The sequence below is a fragment of the Mus caroli genome, unplaced genomic scaffold (assembly GCF_978045245.1).
Source record: "Mus caroli unplaced genomic scaffold, Mus_caroli_1 scaffold_4, whole genome shotgun sequence".
Classification (NCBI taxonomy): domain Eukaryota; kingdom Metazoa; phylum Chordata; class Mammalia; order Rodentia; family Muridae; genus Mus; species Mus caroli.
In genome coordinates, this window is record NW_028227259.1 from 33,672,211 (window position 1) to 33,696,683 (window position 24,473).

General features: G+C 48.5%; 3 protein-coding genes across 7 annotated transcripts in view; 2 read left to right on the forward strand and 1 right to left on the reverse strand.

The window, feature by feature from the left end:
* The first annotated feature begins 58 nt into the window (after positions 1 to 58).
* Positions 59 to 11,024, forward strand: Nrbp1 (nuclear receptor binding protein 1). 2 transcript variants are annotated; one of them, XM_029477104.2, is made up of 19 exons: positions 59 to 173; positions 2,924 to 3,152; positions 3,327 to 3,449; positions 3,620 to 3,721; positions 4,076 to 4,165; positions 4,575 to 4,615; positions 4,962 to 5,056; positions 5,533 to 5,556; positions 6,557 to 6,640; positions 6,991 to 7,049; positions 7,203 to 7,301; positions 9,028 to 9,160; positions 9,367 to 9,472; positions 9,568 to 9,618; positions 9,708 to 9,843; positions 10,022 to 10,075; positions 10,157 to 10,220; positions 10,356 to 10,411; positions 10,487 to 11,024. In XM_029477104.2, exons 2-19 carry the CDS (start codon positions 2,943 to 2,945, stop codon positions 10,589 to 10,591), a joined length of 1,632 nt encoding a protein of 543 aa, XP_029332964.1. In that variant the 5' UTR covers positions 59 to 173; positions 2,924 to 2,942; the 3' UTR covers positions 10,592 to 11,024. The 2 variants fall into 2 exon arrangements, with proteins under 2 accessions (XP_029332964.1, XP_021018038.1); XM_021162379.3 differs by lacking the exon at positions 5,533 to 5,556 and having other exon boundaries at positions 60 to 173.
* A 93-nt stretch (positions 11,025 to 11,117) lies between these two features.
* Positions 11,118 to 12,671, forward strand: Krtcap3 (keratinocyte associated protein 3). Of its 2 annotated transcripts, none has more exons than XM_021162059.3 (7): positions 11,118 to 11,280; positions 11,385 to 11,569; positions 11,658 to 11,717; positions 11,832 to 12,038; positions 12,122 to 12,256; positions 12,362 to 12,469; positions 12,562 to 12,671. In XM_021162059.3, exons 1-6 carry the CDS (start codon positions 11,163 to 11,165, stop codon positions 12,467 to 12,469), a joined length of 813 nt encoding a protein of 270 aa, XP_021017718.2. In that variant the 5' UTR covers positions 11,118 to 11,162; the 3' UTR covers positions 12,562 to 12,671. The 2 variants fall into 2 exon arrangements, with proteins under 2 accessions (XP_021017718.2, XP_021017719.2); XM_021162060.3 differs by having other exon boundaries at positions 11,119 to 11,280; positions 12,566 to 12,671.
* Positions 12,672 to 12,743: 72 nt separating this feature from the next.
* LOC110294057 (intraflagellar transport protein 172 homolog) overlaps positions 12,744 to 24,473 on the reverse strand; it is a 40,349-nt gene continuing 28,619 nt past the window's right edge. The window contains exons 27-48 of one of the 3 annotated variants that reach the window (XM_085836581.1): positions 24,110 to 24,207; positions 23,904 to 24,039; positions 23,699 to 23,815; positions 23,252 to 23,394; positions 22,120 to 22,213; positions 21,729 to 21,793; positions 21,227 to 21,407; positions 19,983 to 20,092; positions 19,763 to 19,892; positions 17,091 to 17,189; positions 16,794 to 16,903; positions 16,608 to 16,671; positions 16,322 to 16,408; positions 15,988 to 16,104; positions 15,008 to 15,118; positions 14,703 to 14,822; positions 14,106 to 14,201; positions 13,852 to 13,911; positions 13,699 to 13,767; positions 13,279 to 13,432; positions 13,017 to 13,108; positions 12,744 to 12,887 (exon numbers count right to left, since the gene is read on the reverse strand). In XM_085836581.1, the coding sequence (XP_085692707.1) occupies positions 12,798 to 12,887; positions 13,017 to 13,108; positions 13,279 to 13,432; positions 13,699 to 13,767; positions 13,852 to 13,911; positions 14,106 to 14,201; positions 14,703 to 14,822; positions 15,008 to 15,118; positions 15,988 to 16,104; positions 16,322 to 16,408; positions 16,608 to 16,671; positions 16,794 to 16,903; positions 17,091 to 17,189; positions 19,763 to 19,892; positions 19,983 to 20,092; positions 21,227 to 21,407; positions 21,729 to 21,793; positions 22,120 to 22,213; positions 23,252 to 23,394; positions 23,699 to 23,815; positions 23,904 to 24,039; positions 24,110 to 24,207 (2,343 nt within the window). In that variant the 3' untranslated portion in view covers positions 12,744 to 12,797. Of the gene's footprint in view, positions 12,888 to 13,016; positions 13,109 to 13,278; positions 13,433 to 13,668; positions 13,768 to 13,851; positions 13,912 to 14,105; positions 14,202 to 14,702; positions 14,823 to 15,007; positions 15,119 to 15,987; positions 16,105 to 16,321; positions 16,409 to 16,607; positions 16,672 to 16,793; positions 16,904 to 17,090; positions 17,190 to 19,762; positions 19,893 to 19,982; positions 20,093 to 21,226; positions 21,408 to 21,728; positions 21,794 to 22,119; positions 22,214 to 23,251; positions 23,395 to 23,698; positions 23,816 to 23,903; positions 24,040 to 24,109; positions 24,208 to 24,473 lie in introns of all 3 variants that reach the window. The other 2 variants (XM_085836580.1, XR_015046909.1) reach the window with 2 other exon arrangements.

Below are 24,473 nucleotides of genomic sequence, written 5' to 3' on the forward strand. Positions count from 1 at the left end.
CAATGGAAACCTGGCGGCGGTGCGGCACCGCCCACTGTTGGTCCGGACGCCGCGAGGGCGGGGCCCGCAGTTCGGTTGCGCTGCGGAGCGCAGCTGTGAGGGAGTCGCTGGGATCCGAGGCCCCGGAACCCGAGCTGGAGCTGAAGCGCAGGCTGCGGGCGCGGAGTCGGGAGGTGAGCTCCGGAGAAAGAGGCTCTGGAGGGAGGGGCTCGCGGAAGGGCGGCAGGATCACCCCGAGCCGCGGGCCGGCGGGCCGCGGCCGGCGGGTGCTGTCGGGCGGCCCTGCTCTCTCGGGAGTCAGGCCCGACCTAGCCCGGCCCGTCGCAGCTGAGGGGCCACCTTGGCCCCAGGGCGCCGCCCGCCCTCCTGGTGTCTCCGGCGTGGCCGCGGCGGCCCGGAATTCTGCGGGCGCGGGTCGGGGGGCCCCGGCGTTCTCTTGGAACTCTGGCCGCGAGAGGCGGGGCAGGCGGCGCGGGCGGGGGCGGGGCGGGGGCCCGGGCCCGAGGGCCTGCGGAAGGAAGCGCGGCGTCCGGGCCAGGCCTGCTCGCGGGGCGGCGCGCCGAGCGCGGGGGCGTGGTCTGCGGCCTGACGGCGGGGCAGGGCTGGCCTTTGATGAGGTGGCTGTGGTGCTCGGTCTCCTGGCGGGCCACTGTCTGTCCGCCTCCGCTTCCTTCCAGATACTGGCCGGGCGACCTGTTGGAGTGTTGACAAGCTGAGGGCCTCCTCCCTCCGAGCTTGCATTCTCTCCGACTGAGCAGTTCTGTTGACCTCAGAGGCTTTCTGGGTTTCCTCAGAGCGGCCTGTGGCTGCGAGCTATGCGGGATGATGTGCAGAGGGCTTTCAACTAATAATGGAAGCCGGGAGAACAACTTTGCGAGATGACAGACAATGCCCTGTAGTGAATGTACTGTGTGTCCTCAGGGTAGCTAGAGGCTTCGAGGAGATACCCTCACCGATGCAAATGAGCTTTTCCACAGTGATCCCTGTTAAAACTGCCAGCAGCTTGGAGGCAGAACCCCCAGTATTGCACACGTTTCTGCGTCTCTGGCGGGAGTGCTTGGAGATCTTTAGGCACTGCTCTTATTTTACCTTCTGGGACATGATTGGGGAGGGCAATGTACCTTCTGGATGTTTGTCTCTGATGACAGTTCATCTTCTGTCCAACTGCCCCGTGGAGGGGCTGCCTGTTTCCTGGTCCTGTAGTTTTAGATTCCATGGGCTTTGACATTCTAGAGTATCTTCTGTATCTCGCTAGAATTTCACTTATCCGTTCAGATTGGATGCACATTGTGTGAATGTAGCTGAAACAGACTTTATTATTTTCTTAGCTCTTTGATAGGGGACGGAGGAAAAAGTGATCCTTAACTCATCTTTTTTAGTGGTTTATTAAGACATGCACGCAACTAATACCTGTCTTGGCAGACTGAGGAGGCTTTCAAGGACTTTCCTTAGAAATTAAAGTGGGGAAGTATCCTACCAGATTCCCCTCCCCCGCCTAGTGCTGTGTTGTTCTTTGCGATTACTAGAGCGTTAATACAAGTCCCCCGATTCAGATCAAACAGTATAGGCTGGAGAGAGATGCATAGAAAGGGTCGCAAGACAGTTGTATGGCCATGCTGGTGTTGATTGCAGGTCTTAGGTATTCTGAACTGACTCTGGAGTGCAAGTTTACTTTCCAGGGTATCGCTTTCTTACTAGACTGCACTTCCTTGAGTTAATCACACACAGGTTTCAGTTTTTTTTACAGTCTGTGTTCATTTGATTTTCCTTTTTTTTTTTTTTGGTATGGGTTAATTAGAAACTTAGGTTTTTCTTAAAGCAACTCTGCGCCTATAGAAATGTTATTTTTAATACTTTTCCTATAAAAACTATAGCTTGAATTATTTGTTTCTGAAGGAGGTAACTGGTATCAGATCTAGTGCCTCAGAGATTGGAAAAGTCAGAGCCTTTGAGCAATGTAAATGAAAGGAAAGCTGGAAACAAGGTCTTTGATTTTTTTTTTTTTTAATTTGTGCTTAGGTAAGTGTAGGCATTTCATTTATTTTAATTCACTGATCTATCTCAAGCTCCCTCCCAGTGTGTGGCGTACAATAACCTACAAATGTTACTAAACATTTCAGTGAGTAAATGAAAAGAAATGTTGTTAAACAATACCCGCTTGCCACACTTACAGATGGAAGTCACGCCTGTCGGTCACTTGGCCCAAAGGCAGCTTCTACCTATGTATAGGAAAGATGAATAATGCCACTGTTGGTCTAGTAGGATAAGTCACCCTTGGGAGTTTTGGCTAGTTGGTTAAGGATGTGTATAGACCAAGCCAGGCAAGGATGTTTTACGACTTTAATCCCAGCACTCCGGAGGCAGAGGCAGGCCGATTTCTGAGTTCGAAGCCAGCCTGGTGTACAAAGTGAGTTCCAGGACAGCCAGGGCTATACAGAGAAACCCTGTCTCAAAAAACCAAAAAAAAAAAAAAAAAAAGATGGTATAGACTCATAGGGCTGTCTGTCTCAGTGGGACATTTTAGAGTGTAGAGTCATTTGTCTGTAATGTACGCCCTAGTTCTTGAGCACAGTTAGAATTGAGGCTCACTGAGAGCCAATGGGAAGTATATTAATTGTAACACTATTGGCTGAGAGGCTATGGGGCACCAGATTTTACTGTATATTTGAGTTTGACTAAAGTGGACTATATCGTCATTATTCTCGGGTATGGTACTTCTGGGTGGTCTTCAACCAAAGTAACTCATCTTCTAGAAGCCAGAGAGTCATTCACATCAGTATTTAGGTAAGAGTAAATTTGATTTTAGATTTAAAGGAAACAAGGAAGATGTATTTTTAAGGATGAAGATGAAGAAGTTAAGACTATTAAAGTTTTATACATCTGTTTTTGACCTTTGTTTTCTGACTCTGCCCAACAAATGCAGGCTGAGTGTTTATTCCAGCATGTCGGAAGGGGAGTCCCAAACAGTAGTCAGCAGTGGCTCAGACCCAAAGGTAGAATCCTCATCTTTAGCTCCTGGCCTGACTTCTGTGTCACCTCCTGTGACCTCTACAACTTCAGCTGCTTCTCCCGAGGAAGAAGAAGAAAGTGAAGATGAGTCTGAGATCTTGGAAGAGTCACCCTGTGGGCGCTGGCAGAAGAGGCGAGAAGAGGTGAGGTGGTGGTGATGGAGTTCCTGGGAGAGTAAATTGTAAGCGGTGAGACCTAGAGTAGCTGTCCAGAAGAGCAGAACAGACATGAGTGGGGCAGGACTGGAAGATGATCATATGGAATACTACAATGGCAGCTTCTTGAAGTGCCTTAATTCCACTTGAACTGCTTCTCAGGTGAATCAGCGTAATGTACCAGGCATTGACAGTGCATACCTGGCCATGGATACAGAGGAAGGTGTGGAGGTTGTGTGGAATGAGGTACAGTTCTCTGAACGCAAGAACTACAAACTGCAGGAGGTAGGTGATGAGGCCTGGGGGCCTATTTAAGCAGCTGTTGTTGTTGTTGGGAATGTGACTGTGAAGAAAGCTTCATGATTAGATCATCCATGGGGATGGGTAGGGAATGGCTTTTCATATTATTACAGTGATTTGTGAACTCTGTTGTCCCTCTGCCTCCCTTGCTCCAGGAAAAGGTCCGTGCAGTGTTTGATAATCTGATTCAGCTGGAACATCTTAACATTGTTAAGTTTCACAAATATTGGGCTGATGTTAAAGAGAACAAGGCTAGGGTAAGATTTTTTTGCTTAGTGTTTCTTGAATTTTCCAGAGAGCAGGTGCATATATTGTCCATTTCGCATTCAGAGGTTGAAACTAGGTAATTTTGACACAAGATCTGAAATCTGCTGTGACAGGGAGAGTAGGGTTTCATCTGATATTTGTAGCGTTTCCCAGTAAAGATGGGGGAAGTAAGTGGACATTTGCTTGCTTCTTTGTTCTCACTGTGCTCTTAAGCCTAAGAAAGTGATACTAAAGAAAGGAAAGTTGAAAAACACAATTTAGTATGTATCTGGTAAAAACATCACCAGGTTAGAGGTCTTTCTGTTATAAAGCCTTAATAGTAACTGCTCTGCTTCCTTCCCTAGGTGATTTTCATCACAGAATACATGTCCTCTGGGAGCCTTAAGCAGTTTCTGAAGAAGACCAAAAAGAACCACAAGACTATGAATGAAAAGGTACCTAGAGAAGCTAGACATAGTTTTAGGCTTTGTTTAGGGGTTTAAAAAGATGGTGCAAATTATGAAGCCAATTAGGGAGGGATAGCAAGGACTAGTGGGAAGGCTAAGAGAGAAAGTATCATGAGTTGTGGTGTGGTGTTTGTTGCAAGCCTTTAGTTCAGAAGGTAGAGAGTTTGAGGCCAGTGTGGTCTACATAGTTTCAGGACACCTAAGGCACACTGTGTGTGTGTGTGTGTGTGTGTGTGTGTGTGTGTGTGTGTGTGTGTGTGTGTATGTATGGTGAAACCATGGAGAAGGAGGGTGGGTAGAGAGGGGAGGAGGAAGAGGGACAGAGAGAGATAGATAGATAGACAGACAGACAGACACAGACTGACTGACTGTTGATCCTGGGACCAAACTTTTCCAGGCTTGGAAACGCTGGTGTACACAGATCCTCTCTGCCCTAAGGTAGGTAATATCGGTTAGTTTTTTTCCCAGTCTCTCCTGGTTTAGTTCCTTACACACATTGTAAGGCACTACTCTGCTTTTCTATTCTGTTATCCCCAGTTTCTTTGAGTCACATGCTGACAAGATTAGGCCCCCTTATGGGGTCCTCCTGATGTCCTAACCACCAGTATCCCAGCCTTTTTTCCAAGTGCTTATCCTACTTAAGATATCTGGCATAATGGAGAGTCAGAGTATAGGGATTATTTTTATGATGATGAGGAGAGCTGGCCCTTACTCCTCTTAACCCTTGGGTTCCCCCTGCCCTTAATTTCCTAGTGGCCCCTCTAACAGCCCAGTGCCCCCACAGCTACCTGCACTCCTGTGACCCTCCCATCATCCATGGGAACCTGACCTGTGACACCATCTTCATCCAGCACAACGGACTCATCAAGATTGGCTCTGGTGAGGGGAGGGAGAGATTCTGGGCAGGGGAGCCTCGGGAATTTGGGAACCATGGGGGTAAGATAAAAGGCATGGGAGAACAGCAAATTTTGAGGTATGAGCTGGTAATAACAGAGAGGCTTTTAGTAGAGGTAATTCATAGGGAGAGACCAATTAGTGGAAATGGGTTAGGGTATACAATCTTGTACTTGTTGGAGAGAACATTGGAATAATACAGAGAAGTTGATAAGAGGCTGGGAAAGGGCAAGAGATGGATATGAGGTCTGACTCTAGCCCTTCGGGCCAAACCCTACCAAAGAGGTCCCAGACTCTGCCTGCTGTGAGTGTTTTCATTTGCTGTGTATTTGTGTGCAGTGACATTTCTGTGTGCCGTGTCTGTGTGTGGTTACCATTTGTCTGGGGCTTGGCTGCTCCATCGCTCACAACTTTTCTCTGTTTTCCTCCCTCCCGCTTACGGGCTGCTCTGTTCCCAACAGTCTTTCATAGGATTTTTGCTAATGGTGAGAGCTCCCTCTGCCCCATTTGGGGCTCTGTTTGTGCTCCCTTTGCTCCCTCTGCGGCTGCCCAGTGCATGCAGTCGTGGGAGCAAGGCCTGTTCCCTGCTTCCTGTGCCTAACTATTCCTGCTTAGCTTTTGCCCTGCCAGCCCTCCACCTGCTTGCCCCTTTGTAACCTGCTTGTTTCCTGTGGATTCTGCCTGGCTGGACACTTCCTCTTAAGAATCATATCCCCTCATCATCAGGCTGGCTCCTAAATCACACTGTGCTCCTAGATTCTCTGTGATTTGTAGTCATTGTTACGATCAGAGTGAGTCCAGCTTGGGCCTGGCCCTGGTTCCTCATTCAGCCTTGCAGTAGGTGTTGTTGAGGAATGATAAGGTTTTAGACAAGGGTCTAAACGTTTTGGTAGATTAAAAAGTAAAACTGATTTTAGGGTATTGGTTCACTTTAGAGCTTTTTGGGTTTTTTGTTTTAAGTTTCATTCATCACAGATGAGTAAGGAAGAGGCTAGCTCCTTGGATCTATGTTAATACAACTTCGCCTTTCTTATCCTGGTTCATGAGGTCTCCAGTTGTCTCATAGTAGGAAAGGGTTGCCTGTATTATGTTAATTGCAGGTGGATGAGTGAGTTAAAACTAGCATTTTTGTGGGGCTGTGGATTTCCTAGATCTGGGACTTTGAGATGAGCATGTTCCAAATGAAAGGTTGTCCTTTGACTGTGTTACCTGATACGCCTACAGCCTTCAGTGTCTGTTTGTAGAGTGCATAGACTTTGTTGTTTCTGAGTTAAGGGACCTTAGGTGAAAATAGAGGCTGCAGAAAGGGAATCTAGGTGGTGTTTATATGTCGTCTATAGCTGAGGATTGGGAATGTGATAGTTCATGTCTATTGAGTATTAGAAAGGAGGCTTCAAGAGAAAAATGGCTTTTGGAGACTCTGTAGAGTGAAATCATGCTTTGGTGGTGGTGGTGGTTAGATTGTGGGTGTCTCCCTATTCCTAGTGGCTCCTGACACTATCAACAATCACGTGAAGACTTGCCGGGAAGAACAGAAGAACCTACACTTTTTTGCACCAGAGTATGGAGGTGAGGTAGCCTTGTCTCTCTGTCCCATTCAGATTGTACCCCTCCACCTACTCCCTCACTGAAAGATCAACCCTTGCCAGAGCCACCCCAAATCTTGGTTTTATACTTTATAACCTGAGTTAAGGGACCTTAGATGAAAATGGAGGCTGCAGAAAGGGAATCTAGGTGGTGTTTATATGTCGTCTATAGCTGAGGATTGGGAAAGTGATAGCTCATGAGTGAAATGCAGGGATAATACAACAAAAAGGTCAGCTCTCTGGACTTGCATACATTGTGTTTTTTTAAAAAGTATCCCTGCCACTTGTTCCCCCAGTCCATTCTCCCTCCTAATAACCATCTGTTTTCTCTAGAAGTCACAAACGTGACAACAGCAGTGGACATCTACTCCTTTGGCATGTGTGCACTGGAGGTGAGGAGACCTGTGAGGGAAGGGAGAGAGAGAGCATGGGATCAGAACATGGAAAGGGAAATGCTGTTCGTGGGGAAGGGACTGTGGGAGCACTGGGTCTGTGGGTTTGTGTCTTAGATCTCAGTTGTTCCTTTGGGATATTCCTCACTATAGATGGCAGTGCTGGAGATTCAGGGCAATGGTGAGTCCTCATATGTGCCACAGGAAGCCATCAGCAGTGCCATCCAGCTACTAGAAGACTCATTACAGAGGGTAAGACTCAATCAGGACCAGTGTTCCTCCTTAACTGACTTTCAGGTTTATTGTACTTTCTAAGAGGTCCCAAATGGTGTAAGAGCAAAAGAAGAGAATCAAAATAGAAAAGACTAAACTACACTTTTCCTCTGAGAAACTTTTGATTCTAGGCACACAGGTAGGTAGTATAGAAGTTAAAAATTATTTGCTAGTTCAGTGTCTCTACATAAAGGTGAGCTGATTGGGTGGTTACCTCAGGCAGTTGCTATACACTCTTATACAATATCTTGGCATTTAAATATCAAAGTAGTCATTTGGGATTTTATGTTTAATGAGCTTAGGTTTAAAGGATGAAGGAATTATGAATCACTATGTAGCTTAACTATAGTGAACAGGACAGTCTGAACAAGAACAGTTAACTCAGGTCAGGCATGGAGGCAATTCATCTATAAGCCTAGCACTTAAGAGGTAGAGATAGAAGGATCTGAGTTTAAGGTAATCCTCCCCTACATAGAGGGTTCAAGGCTAGCCTGGGCTATATTAGACCCTGTCTCAAAAACAGTTAATGTTAGTCAGAGACAGTAGTGAGGAACAATCCAGGTTCCAGTTCACACTAGGGTGGGATTATTAGGTGAAAGATAAGGTGTGTAACTTTCTTGTCTTTTAAAACTGAAAGTAAGAGTTCGAGGCCAGCCTGGCCTACAAAGTGAGTTCCAGGACTGTCAGGGCTACACAGAGAAACCCTGTCTGGCATGGGATTTGACCAGAGGCAGAAAGGGAGGTGGAATGATTAGAGGAAACGTGGGCAAGCAGGAGTTGTAGACAAAGGAAGTTGTGATAATAGGCTTGGAGACAAGATGGTGAATAGCACTGACCATAATAATTTGGTAAAAGTCTGGGAAAGGAAAAACTAAATTTGGCAAAGATCCAAGAAAAGTTGACCATGAATGAGCTAGTAAAAACAAAAACAAAAGAAATTTAAGTTTCAACATTAAAGAAAAAAAAATAATGTGGGCAGTAATTGTGTACCTCTTTTTTTTTTTTTTTTTTTTTTAAAGATTTATTTATTTATTATATGTAAGTACACTGTAGCTGTCTTCAGACACTCCAGAAGAGGGTACCAGATCTCGTTAAGGATGGTTGTGAGCCACCATGTGGTTGCTGGGATTTGAACTCTGGACCTTTGGAAGAGCAGTCGGGTGCTCTTACCCACTGAGCCATCTCACCAGCCCCAATTGTGTACCTCTTAATCCCAGCACTTGGAAGGCAGAGCTCTGTGAGTTCAAGGCCAGCCTGGTCTACAGAGTGAGGGCCAGGACAGCCAGGGCTACATAGACAGACCTTGTCTCCAAAAACAAACACAATGTGGTTAGAGAGTAGAAAAGTAATACCAAAGCCAGGCAAGGCAGCACATGCCTGTAATCTCAGCACTTCAGAGGCTAATACAGGAGGATTGCAAGTTCAGAGACAACCTGGGCTATATAGTGAGTTCCAAGCCAGCTTAAGGCTTGGAATGAGACTCTGTCTTAGAGGAACAAAATGTCTAGAAAGAAAAACCAGAAAGACTTAAGATAAGTTTATACATTACCATATAGATATAAAGCCCTATCAGGAAATACATCAATGTTTCCCCAATAAATTTGAATTCCAAGCATGTAGGGAACATTTTGCTAGATCTAATGTAAGTCATACAGATGTAATAGTCTTGCCAGATGCCTGTTCCAGTTTCTTGTTCTCTTAACAGGAGTTTATTCAAAAGTGCCTGCAGTCTGAGCCTGCTCGGAGACCAACAGCCAGAGAACTTCTGTTCCACCCAGCACTGTTTGAAGTGCCCTCACTCAAGCTTCTTGCTGCTCACTGTATCGTGGGGCACCAACGTGAGTCGCCTTGATACTGCTAGGAATTGGTCCTGGGACTGAGTCCATGCTATACAAAATTACCAGGAGTTTCCATTCAGTGTGGGGCATCACTGGCATGGTGTCTTTAGTTTTCTGTTACCAAAGGGATTCTTTTACTCCTGTCCTCTGCCTAGTGTGAAACAGGTGTGTCTTCACATAATATTTCACCCCATTATACCCACCAGACATGATCCCAGAGAACGCTCTAGAGGAGATCACCAAAAACATGGATACCAGTGCTGTACTAGCTGAAATCCCTGCAGGGCCAGGACGAGAACCAGTTCAGACTTTGTGAGTAACCAGCTGAGGGTCTGAAAGGGATAGATTGGTCACTACCATCCAAGGCTCTGTAGAGTGAGTCTCATGTTATTTACTTTTTCTTCCAGGTACTCTCAGTCACCAGCCCTGGAATTAGACAAATTCCTTGAAGATGTCAGGTGAGAGAGGGTGGGCTTCTGGGAGGAAGTAGGGACCCGTGTCTTGAAGCTTTCACAGAGTCTGTGTGACTTATATCATCTCCCACCAGGAATGGGATCTACCCTCTGACAGCCTTTGGGCTACCTCGACCTCAGCAGCCACAGCAGGAGGAGGTGACATCACCTGTTGTGCCCCCCTCTGTCAAGACTCCAACTCCTGAGCCAGCTGAAGTGGAGACACGAAAGGTGGGGACTCTGGTATGATTATATTTTTGGCCATGGGAATAGAGACATCTTAACTAAGGCACTGTCCTGTATGGAATGCATTTGTGCCTGCTGGCCACCGTTTTCTTCCGTGGGCCGGAAAGTCTCAGGGGTGTCACTGAGCAGTCTCTAGACTGTCCTCCATGTCTGTCCTGTTCAGGTGGTGCTGATGCAGTGCAACATCGAATCTGTGGAGGAGGGAGTCAAACACCATGTAAGCTCAGGGCGGGGCTTCAGAGGGCTGACCACTCGGCCTGCTGGGGAGAAGGAGCCTCATTCCTTGTCCTTTTTCTAGCTAACACTTCTGCTGAAGCTGGAGGACAAATTGAACCGGCACCTGAGCTGTGACCTGATGCCAAGTGAGCCTCTCCTTTCTTTTGGAGGAGGGAGGATCTATGAGCCATATCCCTTGAGGGGACATGTCAGGGACAGTACTTGACAGGGCTCTGATCCTCCCAGACTGTACTCAAGCACCTCTCCTGTCTCTCTGTCAGATGAGAGCATCCCGGACTTGGCAGCTGAGCTGGTGCAGCTGGGCTTCATTAGTGAGGTGAGGGTCCTGCCTGTGTTCTGGGTGCCTCCCTGTCCTCTCTCTCAGCCCTGCCTTACTGAGCTGCTTCCCCAGGCTGATCAGAGCCGCCTGACTTCTCTGCTGGAGGAGACGCTCAACAAGTTCAACTTCGCCAGGAACAGCACACTCAACACAGCCACTGTCACCGTCTCCTCGTAGAGCTCACTTGAGCCAGGCCCCTAGCCAGGCTGTGGCTGTCCCTGGGCATGCTGCAGTCCTCCTGTCCCTTCTCCCCATTCAGTATTACCCTTCGTGCCCGTATTATTCAGGAGGGCTTTAGGGGCTCCCTGGTTGAGTATCACCCTGCCCCTTCCCCTCTCTTCCTCCCCTCTGCACTTTGTTTACTTGTTTTGCACAGATGTGGGCCTGGGCCTTCTCAGCAGCCACCTTCTAGCTGGGGGCTAGTATCTGACCTGCTGGCTCCTGCCCTACTTGTGTGGACAGGAGGCCCACGGGCACTGGGGAAGCTGAGTTCTACAATCCCGCTGGGGCGCATGGGCAGGAGAGAAAGGTGGTGCTGCAGGGGTGGGCCCCCGGGGGGGCATTCGAATCACCTCAGTTGCTGCTGTAATAAAGTCTACTTTTTGCTAAAGCATCTTGTGTTGTGCTTGCGGCTCAGTGGGTGGCACCGCCGCTTCGGTTGGGGCGGGGCGGGCCCAGGTAGGGTGGCCCTTTGGAGGCAGGGCCTTAGGTCAGGGGCGGGGCGGGGCGGGGCCAGGTGGAGCCGCCTATGGCGGCGCGGAAGCCGCGCTTCAGGTCAGCGTCGGGACAAAGCCAGGTCCAGGTAGAGCCCATGGGCGGAGGGAGTAGAGCGGCCACGATGAGGTGCTGTGGCGTCTGCGCCTTCGGTAAGTTGTACGGCTTTCATCCGCACCTGTGGTCCCACAGGCCGACGCTGGGCCTGGGGCCCCGCCCTGCACGGCTACTGTCCGCCCCTCCCCCTACCTTGCAGATGCCACCCGAGGGCCCAGGCGGCTGATGCGCGTGGGACTCGCGCTGATCCTGGTGGGCCACGTGAACCTCCTGGTGGGAGCTGTGTTGCATGGTACTGTCCTGCGGCACGTGGCCAACCCCCGTGGCGCGGTCACTCCTGAGTACACCACAGCCAATGTCATTTCTGTGGGTTCGGGACTACTGGTGAGCGTCGCGGGAGGGTGGACAGGCAAGGCGGGTTGGGCTGGGCGCTGAGAGCCAGTAAGCCCTATTAGGCTTGTTGCTTCCGCAGAGCGTTTCCGTGGGACTTGTGGCCCTCTTGGCATCCAGGAACCTTCTTCGCCCACGACTGGTGAGAGGGGTGGAGGAGGTGTCTCAAGCACACTACCAATGGACAGGAGCCTCAAATAGAGAAGTATCACGGAGAAACAAACAGGCTGTTTACCCAGGTCTTCTACCCCACTAGCACTGGGCCCTGCTGACGCTGGCCTTGGTGAACCTGCTCTTATCTGCTGCCTGCTCCATGGGCCTCCTCCTGGCTGTATCGCTCACTGTTGCCAATGGTGGCCGCCGTCTTATTGCTGATTGCCACCCAGGACTGATGGATCCTTCCATACCGCTAGACCAGGGGCCTGGACACACTGACTGCTCCTTTGATCCCACAAGAATTTATGTGAGCTTATTCTTGCTATTCGAGAAACTCTGGTCCTCACCTTTGCTCCAAGGTCTAGTCCTCTTTGTTACTTTGGGTTTTAGGATACAGCTTTGGCTCTCTGGATCCCTTCTGTGTTCATGTCTGCAGCTGAGGCTGCTCTTTCTGGTTACTGTTGTGTGGCTGCACTCACGCTACGGGGAATTGGGCCCTGCAGGAAGGAAGGGTTGCAGGAACAGGTAAGGAAGAGGAACAGGGAGGGCTCGTTCCATACCCCGGTTGTGTTGAAAAGGAGCTGGTGTGTCAATTTAAGTCCCAATTACTGAACTCCCTCCTTTCGGCAGCTGCAGGAACTGACAGAGCTTGAACTTCCTGAGTGTAAAAGGCAGGAGAACGTGCAGCTGCTCCATGGCCGTCAGGACTTCCAGGCCTTACAGAAGACCTGGGTTTAGGTCAGGTGAAGGCTCTGGGGTGGGATGCATTCTTGGGGACTGGGGGCTATGCTGCTTGCTTTCTGACTCAGGTTGGCTCTTTTCTTTGTCAGGCAGGTGTTCTTCTGAGGCGCAGTCCAGGTGTTTTCTACTACGCACGCACGGGGCCCTGACCTTAGGGTGGTATAAACAATTGTAATAAAAGAACTTGTATTTTGTTTTCTGCCTGATTACAGTTACTTGTAGAGGGCAGTGTGCTGTGGTGGAGAGACGTTGAGCAAAGCATGCAGCAGTCTGCACTACTCAGAGAACTTTAATGAGGGACAGATGTCAGCGTCTGGCTGCGCAATCACTGGAAGGAAAAGCTGGTGCTAGGGAGGCCGCCGCACCACTGGCTGATGAACTTGAGCACGTCCTGGCACACTGGGCTGTGGGAGGTCTGTGAGCAAAGTGGAGAACAGGAGAGGAGCAGTCAGCTCCTGGCTGAGCAGTGTTCTGAGATTCCTATTTGCAGCGCCCCCTACCCCACCCCGACTGCCTCCTTTGTCTTTAAGACTCCTTCTCTAACCTTGATGGCCATAAGAAACTTGTTCCAGTTGTCTTTGTTAGCAGCCTTCCCAGGCCGCTTAAACTCAATTTTGTTCCTCAAAATGGGGTAACCTGTGGTAGAAGGTGAAAAGGCAGCATTTGTAAGAGAGCGGACGGGGGACTAGGCAGCTGAGAGTAGGGTGGGGAGGGGTAGCTCTGGCACCAAAAGGAAATTTTGACACTTCTGCTTTTCCCGCCTTTCTCCTTGCCATGGGATTCTGGGGCGATGTGGGGTTCTGTACCTGTGATGAGGCAGGGCAGTGCCCGAACTCCAGTGCTCGCTGCAACTAGGGAAGCCTCATAGACCCCTCGCTCATCCCGGGGCAGAACCTGCTCCAGCCTCTGGTCCATCGAGACTGTGAGCACCCAGTCTCGAACCTCTTCTCTCTGGGCCTCCTGGGGAAGAGAGCTAGTGCTAGCTTTATATGGGGTGAGGACAGGGCCTTCCTAAGCCTTTGGCCACACACCAGCTATAAATAGTCCCCCTGGGATCTGAGGGGCACAGTCACTGCCTCTGCTTTTCCTGAGTAGTAGTGAGGGCTGGTGTCACTGGAGGATAGCAGCCCGGAGCCATCCTTCTCAGTGCCAACCCACTGGTGACGCCTTTCTCTTCTCCTGTCCTGCCCCCTTACCGGGACGTGCTGCTTGGCTGGGAGTGGCACCTCAAAGGGAATGTCCGTATCCTGAAAATCTGAATGGTCCAGGGCATCCAGGGTCCCTTCTTCGATTGCCTGTGGGCAGAGCAGCCACCCATGAGATAGGCACAGCGTGTGACAAGCAAAGGCTCCTCATCTCTGGGCAGTTTCCCCACTTACATCAGTCAGATCCAAAAATCGGTTGAGGAAAATGAAAGCCATGTTCTCCCAGCCAACTTCCTGTAACAGAAAAGTTGCAGATGGCTGTGAGCGTGGGTACTACTTGTCCGGGTGTTAGGACACTCCAGGAAGAGACAGAGACTGTGTCCTCCTCAATGTCGGTCCCATACTCAGCTTTGCTCAAGGGAGTCTCCTTCTTCCCACTTTAGATTTCCTTGTTTCTTCAGCCCCACCCTTCCCTTGTTCCAGCTCACCTTGGCAGCAGTGCCTGCTTCATAAAAGGCCTTGTCTGCAGGGAGTAACTGGGTGTGGCGCAAGAGCGAAACAGAAAGCCTGGCAGCTACGGTTTCCTGTGGATTTAAGGCGAAGTTTATGCTCCTGACTGAGTGAGCAGACCAGTGAGCCTGTAACTAAGGCAGAACCAGTTCTGAAGCACTCTAGATCTCAGGCTATTCCAGTCTTTCATCAGCACAGTGTAACTGGCTCCAGATTATGTACAGGTTCCTTCCCCTTCTAGAATTTGACCAAGTACAGGAAATGTATACATAGCTACAATCAAATAAGTCAAACTGTGTGTGCTTCTAGGAGGTACATAAAAACTATCAAGACATCTGAATGTTTCAGTAGATGAGGGTGGTAAGGCTGTGTGGGCATAGAGCCCTAGGGTCAGAGCAGTATGGGAAGAGACTGGCAAGTGTTCAAGACTGATTAGACTGAGAAGCACAGAGGGAGATGTGGCAGTTTAAGGGCCTAGGCTCGTAGATCCAGAACTGAGACTTGTGTAGCTTCATAGCTGTGAATGTGTGTCCTTGTGACTGAGGGCTCTATGAATCTCCCTGGCTGTATCTTACCAGCTGTTTGATACTCTGGGCTGCAGATCGTGTAGCGTAGTAATGAGAGATCAGCAGCATCATCTCAAACTCCTCATGCGCTGCAGAGTTTGCCTCGCTGGACTTCACCAGGTTTTCACACTGAGAGAGAAGGGGGCGTGGGGGGGGGGGAGGAGAGACAGCATGAGAGCACAGCTAGGCTGCTGTGGGGTGAGGGCAAAGCCATGGAGGGTTGTACAGTGGTCACTGCTGCCCATTTGGACTGAGACCAGGACAGGGACAGAAGAAGGAACCCTGTTATTTCATTGCTGACCCTTCTTCCTTACCAGGTTGAAGAGGACATCCCGAAGATCAGCCCAGCTATGGTAGGCCTCAGCATTGTTGGTCCCAGGAGAGCTAACCATGTCAGTGAAGATCCTTTTGTAGATGTTGAAATTCTAGAGGTTAAGGGGGAAGGGCACCTGAGTGAGCGAGCTGTGTGTATAGGAGCTGAGCCTAGATTGATGGAGAAGGCAGAGGTGTTAAGAAAACTATTTTAGGGCTGGAGAGATGGCTCAACAGTAAAGGCTGCCCTTCCAGAGGTCTTGAGTTCAATTTCCAGCAACCACATGGTGGCTCACAACCATCTGTAATAGGATCTGATGCCCTCTTCTGGTGTGTCTGAAGAAAGCTACAGCGGACTCATATACTTAAAATAAATAAATCTTTTTTTTTTTTTTTAAACAGAATTTTTTTTTTTTTGGCAGGAAGACCAGGATCTCAAGGTTATCCTAGGCTCCATAGTGAGTTCCAGGCTGGCCTGGCCTAAATGAGTTATGACTTAGAATAACAGACAAAACCCACAACAAAAAATAAAGTCAGTGTGGGTGGATCTATAAATGTGAGAACAGCCACCGTGTTACCAGGCTGATAGTTTAGAGAACACTGATTCTCCATAGGAGAACAAAGAGAGTAATGACCCTTAAAGGGTATCCACACTTCCTCTTGGACAGACAAGTCAGTGTGTTTTAGCTTTTAGTTTTTTTCGAGACAGGGTTTCTCTGTGTAGCCCTGGCTATCCTGGAACTCACTCTGTAGACCAGGCTTGCCTCGAACTCAGAAATCCACCTGCCTCTGCCTCCCAAGTGCTGGGATTAAAGGCGTGCGCCACTACGCCTGGCGCAGTGTGTTTTTAATAAGAGCATGGACGGCTACTGAGTAACTTCTTCAAGGGATAAATCCTCCAAGGAGCCTGTGTGTTCCAGGACAGGAGTCTTAGAGATGACTGAAAGGATGGTTGCAGAATGAATTCCCAAGAAGGCTGTACCTGTGGGTTTGCAGGGGCTCCGTGTTGCACGTAGAGGGCCAGTGCCTGGGCATAGCCACCTTCTCGGATCAGATGAGTTGCATACAGAGCCACATACTTGTGCAGAATCTTGTAGTTCTGTTTGGGAGTTTGGGAGGGAGGGCATGGACAAGGTTCAGATCAATAAGAACTGGGGGCAAGCGACCAGGGATTTGTTCAGGGAGTAAAGGGCACGTATAGTTCTGACCATGGTATCGGAGTTACCAAAGACTGATCTTCAGTAGGGGCCTTTGCAGATTGGCCACTGGTGGAGTTAAGAGGTGGGAAGCTCAGAAGCAGGGAGGGAACGCAGTACCTGCTTGGTAGCTGTTTCAATGCATTTATCCCACTGGCCCTGCTCCACATACAGGTCCAAGGCAGCTACTACGTCCACACCCACCAGCTGTAGAGCAAAAAAAAAAAAAAAAACAAAAAACAAAAAACAAAAAAAAAAATGGTGAGCTGAGGGGACAGAGGATCTCTAGTACCTCTTCAGGAATTTGGCATTTACTCTTCTTGTTTCAGTTCTTGTGCTGCTGGGGCTGAACCCAGTGCCATATATATGCTAGGCAGAGCTCAGCCTCCTAATTTGAGAGCCTTACCGAATCCACTTTGCCCTGGTTCTTGAGGAACTCCTTATAGTGCTGGTCCACATAGTCCTCATACCTGGGAAGATATACAGAGACTGTTAACTTCATGGTCTTGGGACGCCACACCCTCCCCAGAACTTTCTCCCTCAACTCCGGTGTTTATAAAAGGAACTAAAAAGTGAAGCTCCTAACGGTTACCGGGGATCTAGCTCTTTGGCCACGCGCTTGGCCTTGTTCCACTCTTCACCCTCAATGAAAGCATCGATTGCTTCTTTGACAAGGTCCAGGTTCAGATAGAGTTCTGCAGCCTGCACAGTGGGATATCAGAGTAAAAATGATCTTTCCATGTGATGCAGTGGTCTTCCCCCACTTGGTGAACTCCCACCCTCCCTCTGCCCAGAACACTGCAACAGCTGCCACCGGGCCCAGTCCCACACCTGAGTGATGCGTCATCGTTCCACCCGTGCATGTGGGATCCGGTCAGGGCCTACTTACAGCACTGTGCTTTCCAATCCCAATCATCTGGGGCCCTACAACCCGGACGACTTCCAGACTGCGCTGGGGAGGCAGGAACTTGATGGACAGTTCAGCCGCCTGAGTGGATGAACAGAGATTGGAAATGGGTGGAAGAAACAAAGTGTGTCAAGGCTGCATGACCTTCCTGTTGCTCTCCTCCAGTTCCCTTCCTTGGGCTCCTTCCTCATCTCCCTGCTTCCCTATGGAAGCCTGGCTCGTGGTCGTTTGGCTGAGCACCCTGGACCTAGCCGACGTTCCTTCCATCTGGCTCACACAGCTCTTCAGATGCTTCGCTTGCCATCTGAGGTCACTGCATTTTCTTTGTCAAAGATAAAATCTCAGTACCAAAGTATAGAGAAAACAGGAATGAGAACTGCAGAGAACCTGCAGCTATTTGTGAGCCTAAGACTGTTCATGTTCACTGGGTTTTGAAAACAGTACAAAAAAAAAATGGCAAATACCAATAATATTAAGTTCAATGAGTATTAGGTTGAAATGTCTAGGTTTTAAAGATTTTATTTATTTTTATGTTATGTGTATGGGTGTTTTGACTATTTTTGTCTGTGTATCTGGTGCCCATGGAGGCTAGAAGTGGGTGGGCGACGGATCCTCTAGAACTGGGGTTTCATATGGCTTGAGCTGCCATATGGATGCTGGGGACATGGTCTGAGTCCTCTGGGGGACCAGCACGTGCTCGTAACCGCAGAGCCATCTCTCCAGCCCAAGATGTCAAGTTTTAAATGTTCAGTTAGGTGTATTGCAATTACTTTAACTCTGACTCACTCTCACACAATCTCTCTCTTAAGATTTATTTACTGTGTACAGTGTTCTGCCTACATGCACACCTGCACACCAACAAAGGGCACCAGTTCCCATTGCAGATGGTTGTGAGCCACCATGTGGTTGCTGGGAATCGAACTTAGGACCTCCAGCCCAACTCTCTGTCTCTTTTTAATCTTAATCAAAAACAGGTATTAAAAAGCTGAAATAATGGGCTGGAGAGATGGCTCAGTGGTTAAGAGCACTGACTGCTCTTCCAGAGGTCCCGAGTTCAATTTCCAGCAACCACATGGTGGCTCACAACCATCTGTAATGGGGTCTGATGCCCTCTTCTGGTGTGTCTGAAGATAGCTACAGTATACTCACATATATAAATACTCCCCCCCAAAAAAAAACCCACAAAAAAAAAACAAAACCTGACCTGAAATAACACATTTGTACTTTATGTTCCCAGCAGGCAGGGCTGACCTGGACAGTTTCAACAGCTTTGCTTAACTGTTTCCACTGGGATGTCCACATCTTCACTGATTTTCATTTCCATGTGACCCAGTTTATCTATAGTCTAGATTAATTCCCCTTTCCTTTCTTGGCCTGCCAAACTCTGCAAGGCTTAAAGCATGCTTTCTCCCCATCCTGAGAGCCATCCTATGACCAATCTGAAAGTACAGCCCCATCCAGATGTCAGTAAACAGCATAAAAAGTATCGGATGCTTAGTGGTTGCTGATTAAAGTCTCAGATCTCACAACAAACCCTCAGCCCCTCTACTTCTTTTGCTTCACTTCCTGGGACCCATTCAACGATCCCAGAAGTGTAAGGGCAGCAATACAACAATGTTTAGCTTAGAAAGCCAGCCTGCTGCCCAGCCCCTTAGGTACCCAAGGTCCATCATTTACACCGCACGTGCACAGCCAAGTGCAAAGGTAATAGATGGGCTGACCTACCGCTTAGTTCTTCGTCATGGCCGAAATACCTGGAATGCAGGAAGTGGTCAAACACTTTGGGTGTTTCTGTGGATGTATCTGGTTGAGGTGTTTACACGGTAAGGCAGATGGACCTTCCCAATGCAGATGGGCTTTGTCCAATCAGCTAAGACTTTGAACTGAACACAAGGCTTATCTTACCCTGAGTAAAGGAAACCTCTTCCTGCCCAAATGCTGTCTAAACTAGGACACTGGCTTTTTCCTGCCCTCACTCTGGAACTGAAATGGTAGCTCTTCTTGGGGCTCTGGCCTTCACACAGGAAAGACATCACTTTCTGCCCCAGGGCTTCCTGCTTCCCAGTCTCCATGCAAATCCTGGGACTTGCCTACTTTGGTAACTGTTTGAGCCGATTTCTCATCTCAGGCATATACACACACTATCAGTTTTGTGTCCTTGACTGATAACCTGTGTTAGGATTGATGAAGAGGACTGGGTTTGCTTAGTCCACTGTAGGGGAGGCTTCTTTGCAGGAGCTGGCTGTTATGTGGAGGTGTGAAGAGGAGCCCATGTTTGTCACGGCCTTCACCTATGCCCTGGGTCTGGAGCTGCCCTTCTAGCGACTGTTCAAGCTCTCCTTCCTTCTTCAGAGAACTTCCTGGACTACTCCAGCCCACAGAGCGCTCAGGCATCTCTGTGCTGCACTTCATACACCGCAGTCTTTACTCGGATTTGGTAGTAATTAGTCCCTAACCCTGGCTGCAGGCTGTGTATCTTACATCTCGTCTAGCCTTCAGATGTCTGGGCTCTAGCGTACACTGCAGGTACTTAGTAGACATCTGCTACTTGAAGTAAAGTCACTGGAAGAGCAGGATGAGGGTTTGTAGAGGCAGCCATGTGGGAATGGACTTCAGGGAATTGGGGACAGGAGTTGGGATGCACGACTCCTCACCTTCATCCAGCACTTCTCCATCAGGCCACTGCTTCCTGAGTCGCGAACTTTGAGGTAGCAGTCCACTGCACGGCTATACTCTCCAGCCTGTTCCCACTGCCGTGCTTGCTCTACAAGTCCCTCCACCCCTCTGTGAGGAGGAGAATGTTTAATGATCAGGACTGGGGAGAGTCCATCCCACCGACTCCTGATTACACTGCCTGGGCATAAGGATTCTTACCTGCCTCCCTTCTTGGTAGCTTCTCGCTCATACTCTTCCTGTAGGGCCTCTAGCTGGCCAGGCACATAGTCCTTGCAGATTCTCAGAGCGTCGCTCCAGAGTCCAGCCTCCTGCTCAGATTTTCAGGTATCAGAAGGGCAGAGGTGGGGGCTCGAAAGCTTCCTACTACTACACAGGTTCCTCTGGCCTGACTACAGACTTCTTAGACCTCCCTGTCCCTCTTCTTGCCTGTCCTTCCCCTCTCCTGCCTTTTACATCACCAGGAATCAGTGTGGAGCTCTGTGGCCTCTCATCCTTTGTGGCCCAAATATCATTATACCTTATAGTATCACTATACCTTATAGTATCACTCATCTTATAGTATCACTCACCTTATAGTATTACTATACCTTATAGTATCACTATACCTTATAGTATCACTATACCTTATAGTATCACTATACCTTATAGTATCACTATACCTTATAGTATTACTCATCTTATAGTATCACTCACCTTATAGTATCATTATACCTTATAGTATCACTATACCTTATAGTATCACTATACCTTATAGTATCACTATACCTTATAGTATCACTATACCTTATAGTATTACTCATCTTATAGTATCACTCACCTTATAGTATCATTATACCTTATAGTATCACTATACCTTATAGTATCATTATACCTTATAGTATCACTATACCTTATAGTATCACTATACCTTATAGTATCACTCACCTTATAGTATCACTATACCTTATAGTATCACTATACCTTATAGTATCATTATACCTTATAGTATCACTATACCTTATAGTATCACTATACCTTATAGTATCACTCACCTTATAGTATCACTATACCTTATAGTATCACTATACCTTATAGTATCACTATACCTTATAGTATCACTATACCTTATAGTATCACTATACCTTATAGTATCACTATACCTTATAGTATCACTCACCTTATAGTATTACTATACCTTATAGTATCATTATACCTTATAGTATCACTATACCTTATAGTATCACTATACCTTATAGTATCACTATACCTTATAGTATCACTATACCTTATAGTATCACTATACCTTATAGTATCACTATACCTTATAGTATCACTATACCTTATAGTATCACTATACCTTATAGTATCACTATACCTTATAGTATCACTCACCTTATAGTATCACTATACCTTATAGTATCACTATACCTTATAGTATCACTATACCTTATAGTATTACTCACCTTATAATAATTGAGAGCCAGACCTGGTCTCTGGGCCCGAAGTAGTAACCCTTCTGCCTTCTGAAAGTCCTTCTCCTCCAAGGCGCCACGGGCTTGACCTACAAGTACCTCAGCAACGCTGTCAGGATCGTGGGCCTCAGCCACGCGCTGAGCTGCCTCCCAGTCCTGGTTGTGGACAAACCTGCCCAAGATGGGGGACATAGGAGCTGTTGAGTCCAGGACTGAAGCCTTAATAGTGGAAGCAAATAGTCGTATAACTGAGGAGTTACTAGGTTTGAAAGTAAATGACCATGAAAGATCCCAGGGCAGTATCTCTATCCTGTCTTAGGACAGGCTGGAGAGATGGACAGCTCAGTGGGTAGAGGTGCTTGCCACAAAAATTGATGACCTCATTCAAATCCTAGAACCACATGATAGGAGAGAACCAACTCCTGTAGGTTGTCATCTGAGTTCCATATGCATAAATAATTGAAAAAAAAAAAAAGGATACGGGGAAACTCACATGAGGACTGCCTCTTTGGGTTTACCAGCTCGGATGAATTCAGCTTCAGCCTCTTCAAATTTGCCCTAGACAGAAGGACAGTCACATATGGTGAGAAGGAGCCTAGTATTCCAAGCAAGTAGGAGACAGGGGTTTGAACTGGTCACTGTGGTCTGCAGCAGTTCTCAACCCTCTCATGTTGTAGCCCTTTAATACAGTTCCTCATGTTGTGATGACCCCCAACCATAAAGTTATTCTCATTGCTACTTCCTAATTATTATTTTGCTACTGTTATGGTTCCTAATGTAAATATCTGATCTACAGACATTTAATACCACCCCTAAAGGGCTCATGAGCCATAGGTTGAGAACCACCATGTTAGGGATAGAGCTGGACAAAATCACATCCGCACCTCATCTTCCAGGTACATGGCGTATTTGAGATGAATCTCTGGGGTTTTGTGCTTGAGGGCTAGCCGAGAGAGTTCAAAGGCAAACTCAAAGGAGCTGAAATGGACGATTTGGATTAGTTTGTACTTCATACTTAACAGAAGGCAAGAGAAAATAGAGGGAAGACAGTCCCTGGGGGAAGAAGAAGGCAGATTTAAAGATGGCAGACAGAAGGGGCAGGGCAACCCTGTGCTTTCCTGAGGCGATCAAAAGCTCCTGAGCTCCCATCCCTGCTCCCCAAGCACTACAGAGCCCCAGCCTCCAATTCTGCTCCTGGTCTTTGTGACATAAGCTCAAGAAATGCAGGCAGTTCACTGATGGGCTGCTGGGTTGTGCTGACAGTTCACTGATGGGCTGCTGACCTGTGCTGCAGTAAATAACCCCTCCCCACATTCATACAGGCATCCTAAGTAAACACACTGGGCCATAGACAAACAATCGCTATCTCAGTAGGGAGAGACTAGCTGTGAATAAGAAGGGGGCAGCAGAAGCGGAAGATAAAACAGGGTGCTGGGGCGACATGATCTTGGCACACTGTGTATAAATGATGGACCAGAAGGGTCACTGACTTAGCACAGTCCTAGCTTTCCAAGCTGCCCCTGCTCAACCCTTCTCTTCAGAACCATCGACAAACACCTTCCTTCTACTATATTCTCCCCCCTCCCCTTTTTTTGAGATGGGGTTTTGCTATTTAACTCCTCTGGCTCACCTGGGACATGCTGAGTAGACCATTGCTGCCTTGAATTTACAGAGATCTGCCTGCCTATGTTTCCCATGCTGGGATTAAAGTGTGCACTGTCATGCCTGGCCAACTTTTCACTCTATCTTTGTTTAGTTGGTGCATGGTATCATGTAGCCTAGGCTGGCTTCAAACTCACTATGTAGGTAAAGCTGGCCTTGAACTCTGATCCTTCTGTCTCCACCCCAAAATGCCAGGATTATAGGCTGCCCCACCGTGCCTGGCTCACATGTCTTTACTTTTGCCTCAGCTTTTGGATTATTTTTCATTTGCATCATGTCAGTTTTCTTTCTCTGTATATGGGATGCTCTGGGAGGGATGGAGCCAGTGGAGAGGAAACTCCATCCAAGACCCACCAGTTGTCAGCAGCATGGTCAATGGCGGCCTCCAGAAGTCCCAGCTTGTTAAGCAGTCTAACTGCAGCCTCTCCTCCCAGGCTCTTGGCCCACAGATAGGCCACGTGTTTGTGGGCATTGGCTCCTCCATGGGCTTTGGCCACCTGTAAAGCAAAGCTGATTGAGCATCGCCCACAGCAGAGCTGCCCCTTGTCAACTCTGGCCTCCTGCCTCAACCATGACGAGGTCAGGACCGTGCTCCAAATCATCACTGGAGAGGGCCAAGTGTCAGGTCTCTAAACTTAGGTCAGTGTTTAAGGACAGAGGATGGCTTTCAGAAAATCCATTAAGCCCTTACAATTTTAAGTAAAAATTTGTCTATACAAGTGTGGCCATGCTTCTGACAAAAATACTCTTTAGTTAAAATTAGTCCTGTGGGAACGGACAAGGGATGCATGAACTCCGTACCCTGTAGGCCTCCTCCCAAAGCCCGTTGGAGCGGTACATGTTCACAGTTGCCTTCCATTCCTGGGCCTCAAGGTAGTGATACTCAGCCTCCTGCAGTCGGCCTTCTGCCTCCAGCTCCTGTAGGGTGGGGTGTCAGGATGGAAGGAGTGGCTGGGCAATGGCTGGGATGGGCAGGGTGGGGTGGGCAGGGCTGGAAAGGGCTCACCTTGCCCAGGTGAAGGTGTGTGTCACTGAGGAGGTCTGGATGGTGCTTCCCCACCAGGCGAATCATGTCGTCATACAACTTGTGCTTTTTGAACATGGTGATGGCGAGATCAGGCTCCTCCACCGTCACGTACAGCCTGCAGACAGGAAAGGTGCCCTGCGGCTACTGCTTCACACCCTCGAGGCCACCCCTTCTCCGGCACTCACCTCTCAGCCTCTCGGTACTTGCCCTGCTTCTCCATCTCCTGGGCTTGTGTGATGTAAAGCACGGACACGTCCTCGGGTCGCATGCATTTCATGGCCAGCTGTGAACATGGAAGCACAAGGGAACTTGTCAGCTTGTGGACTCCCCAGTTCTCCCAGCAGCCACTGGTATTTAGTTACTGCCGCTCTACTGAGCCAGCCCACTGGGAGCCGACAAAAAACTATATTCTGCTAAGGCATGATCTAGACTGTGAGGCCGCACAGGCTGCATCACCCCCACCCCCCTACTCACTGAGCTCTTCAATGCAGGGGAGAGGACAGTGATCAAGTGACCAGGGGCTCTGGAGCAGTCGTTTAGAATGCCTGG

Bases quoted from the DNA above. Each gene is read 5' to 3' on its own strand.
- Krtcap3 (XM_021162059.3), top strand. From the start codon at position 11,163: ATGGCGGCGCGGAAGCCGCGCTTCAGGTCAGCGTCGGGACAAAGCCAG. The intron at 11,718-11,831 runs GTGAGAGGGGTG...CTACCCCACTAG, and splicing joins ACCTTCTTCGCCCACGACTG to CACTGGGCCCTGCTGACGCT. The intron at 12,039-12,121 runs GTGAGCTTATTC...TTTGGGTTTTAG, and splicing joins TTGATCCCACAAGAATTTAT to GATACAGCTTTGGCTCTCTG.
- Nrbp1 (XM_029477104.2), top strand. From the start codon at position 2,943: ATGTCGGAAGGGGAGTCCCAAACAGTAGTCAGCAGTGGCTCAGACCCA. The intron at 4,616-4,961 runs GTAGGTAATATC...GTGCCCCCACAG, and splicing joins CAGATCCTCTCTGCCCTAAG to CTACCTGCACTCCTGTGACC. The intron at 7,050-7,202 runs GTGAGGAGACCT...TCCTCACTATAG, and splicing joins TTGGCATGTGTGCACTGGAG to ATGGCAGTGCTGGAGATTCA.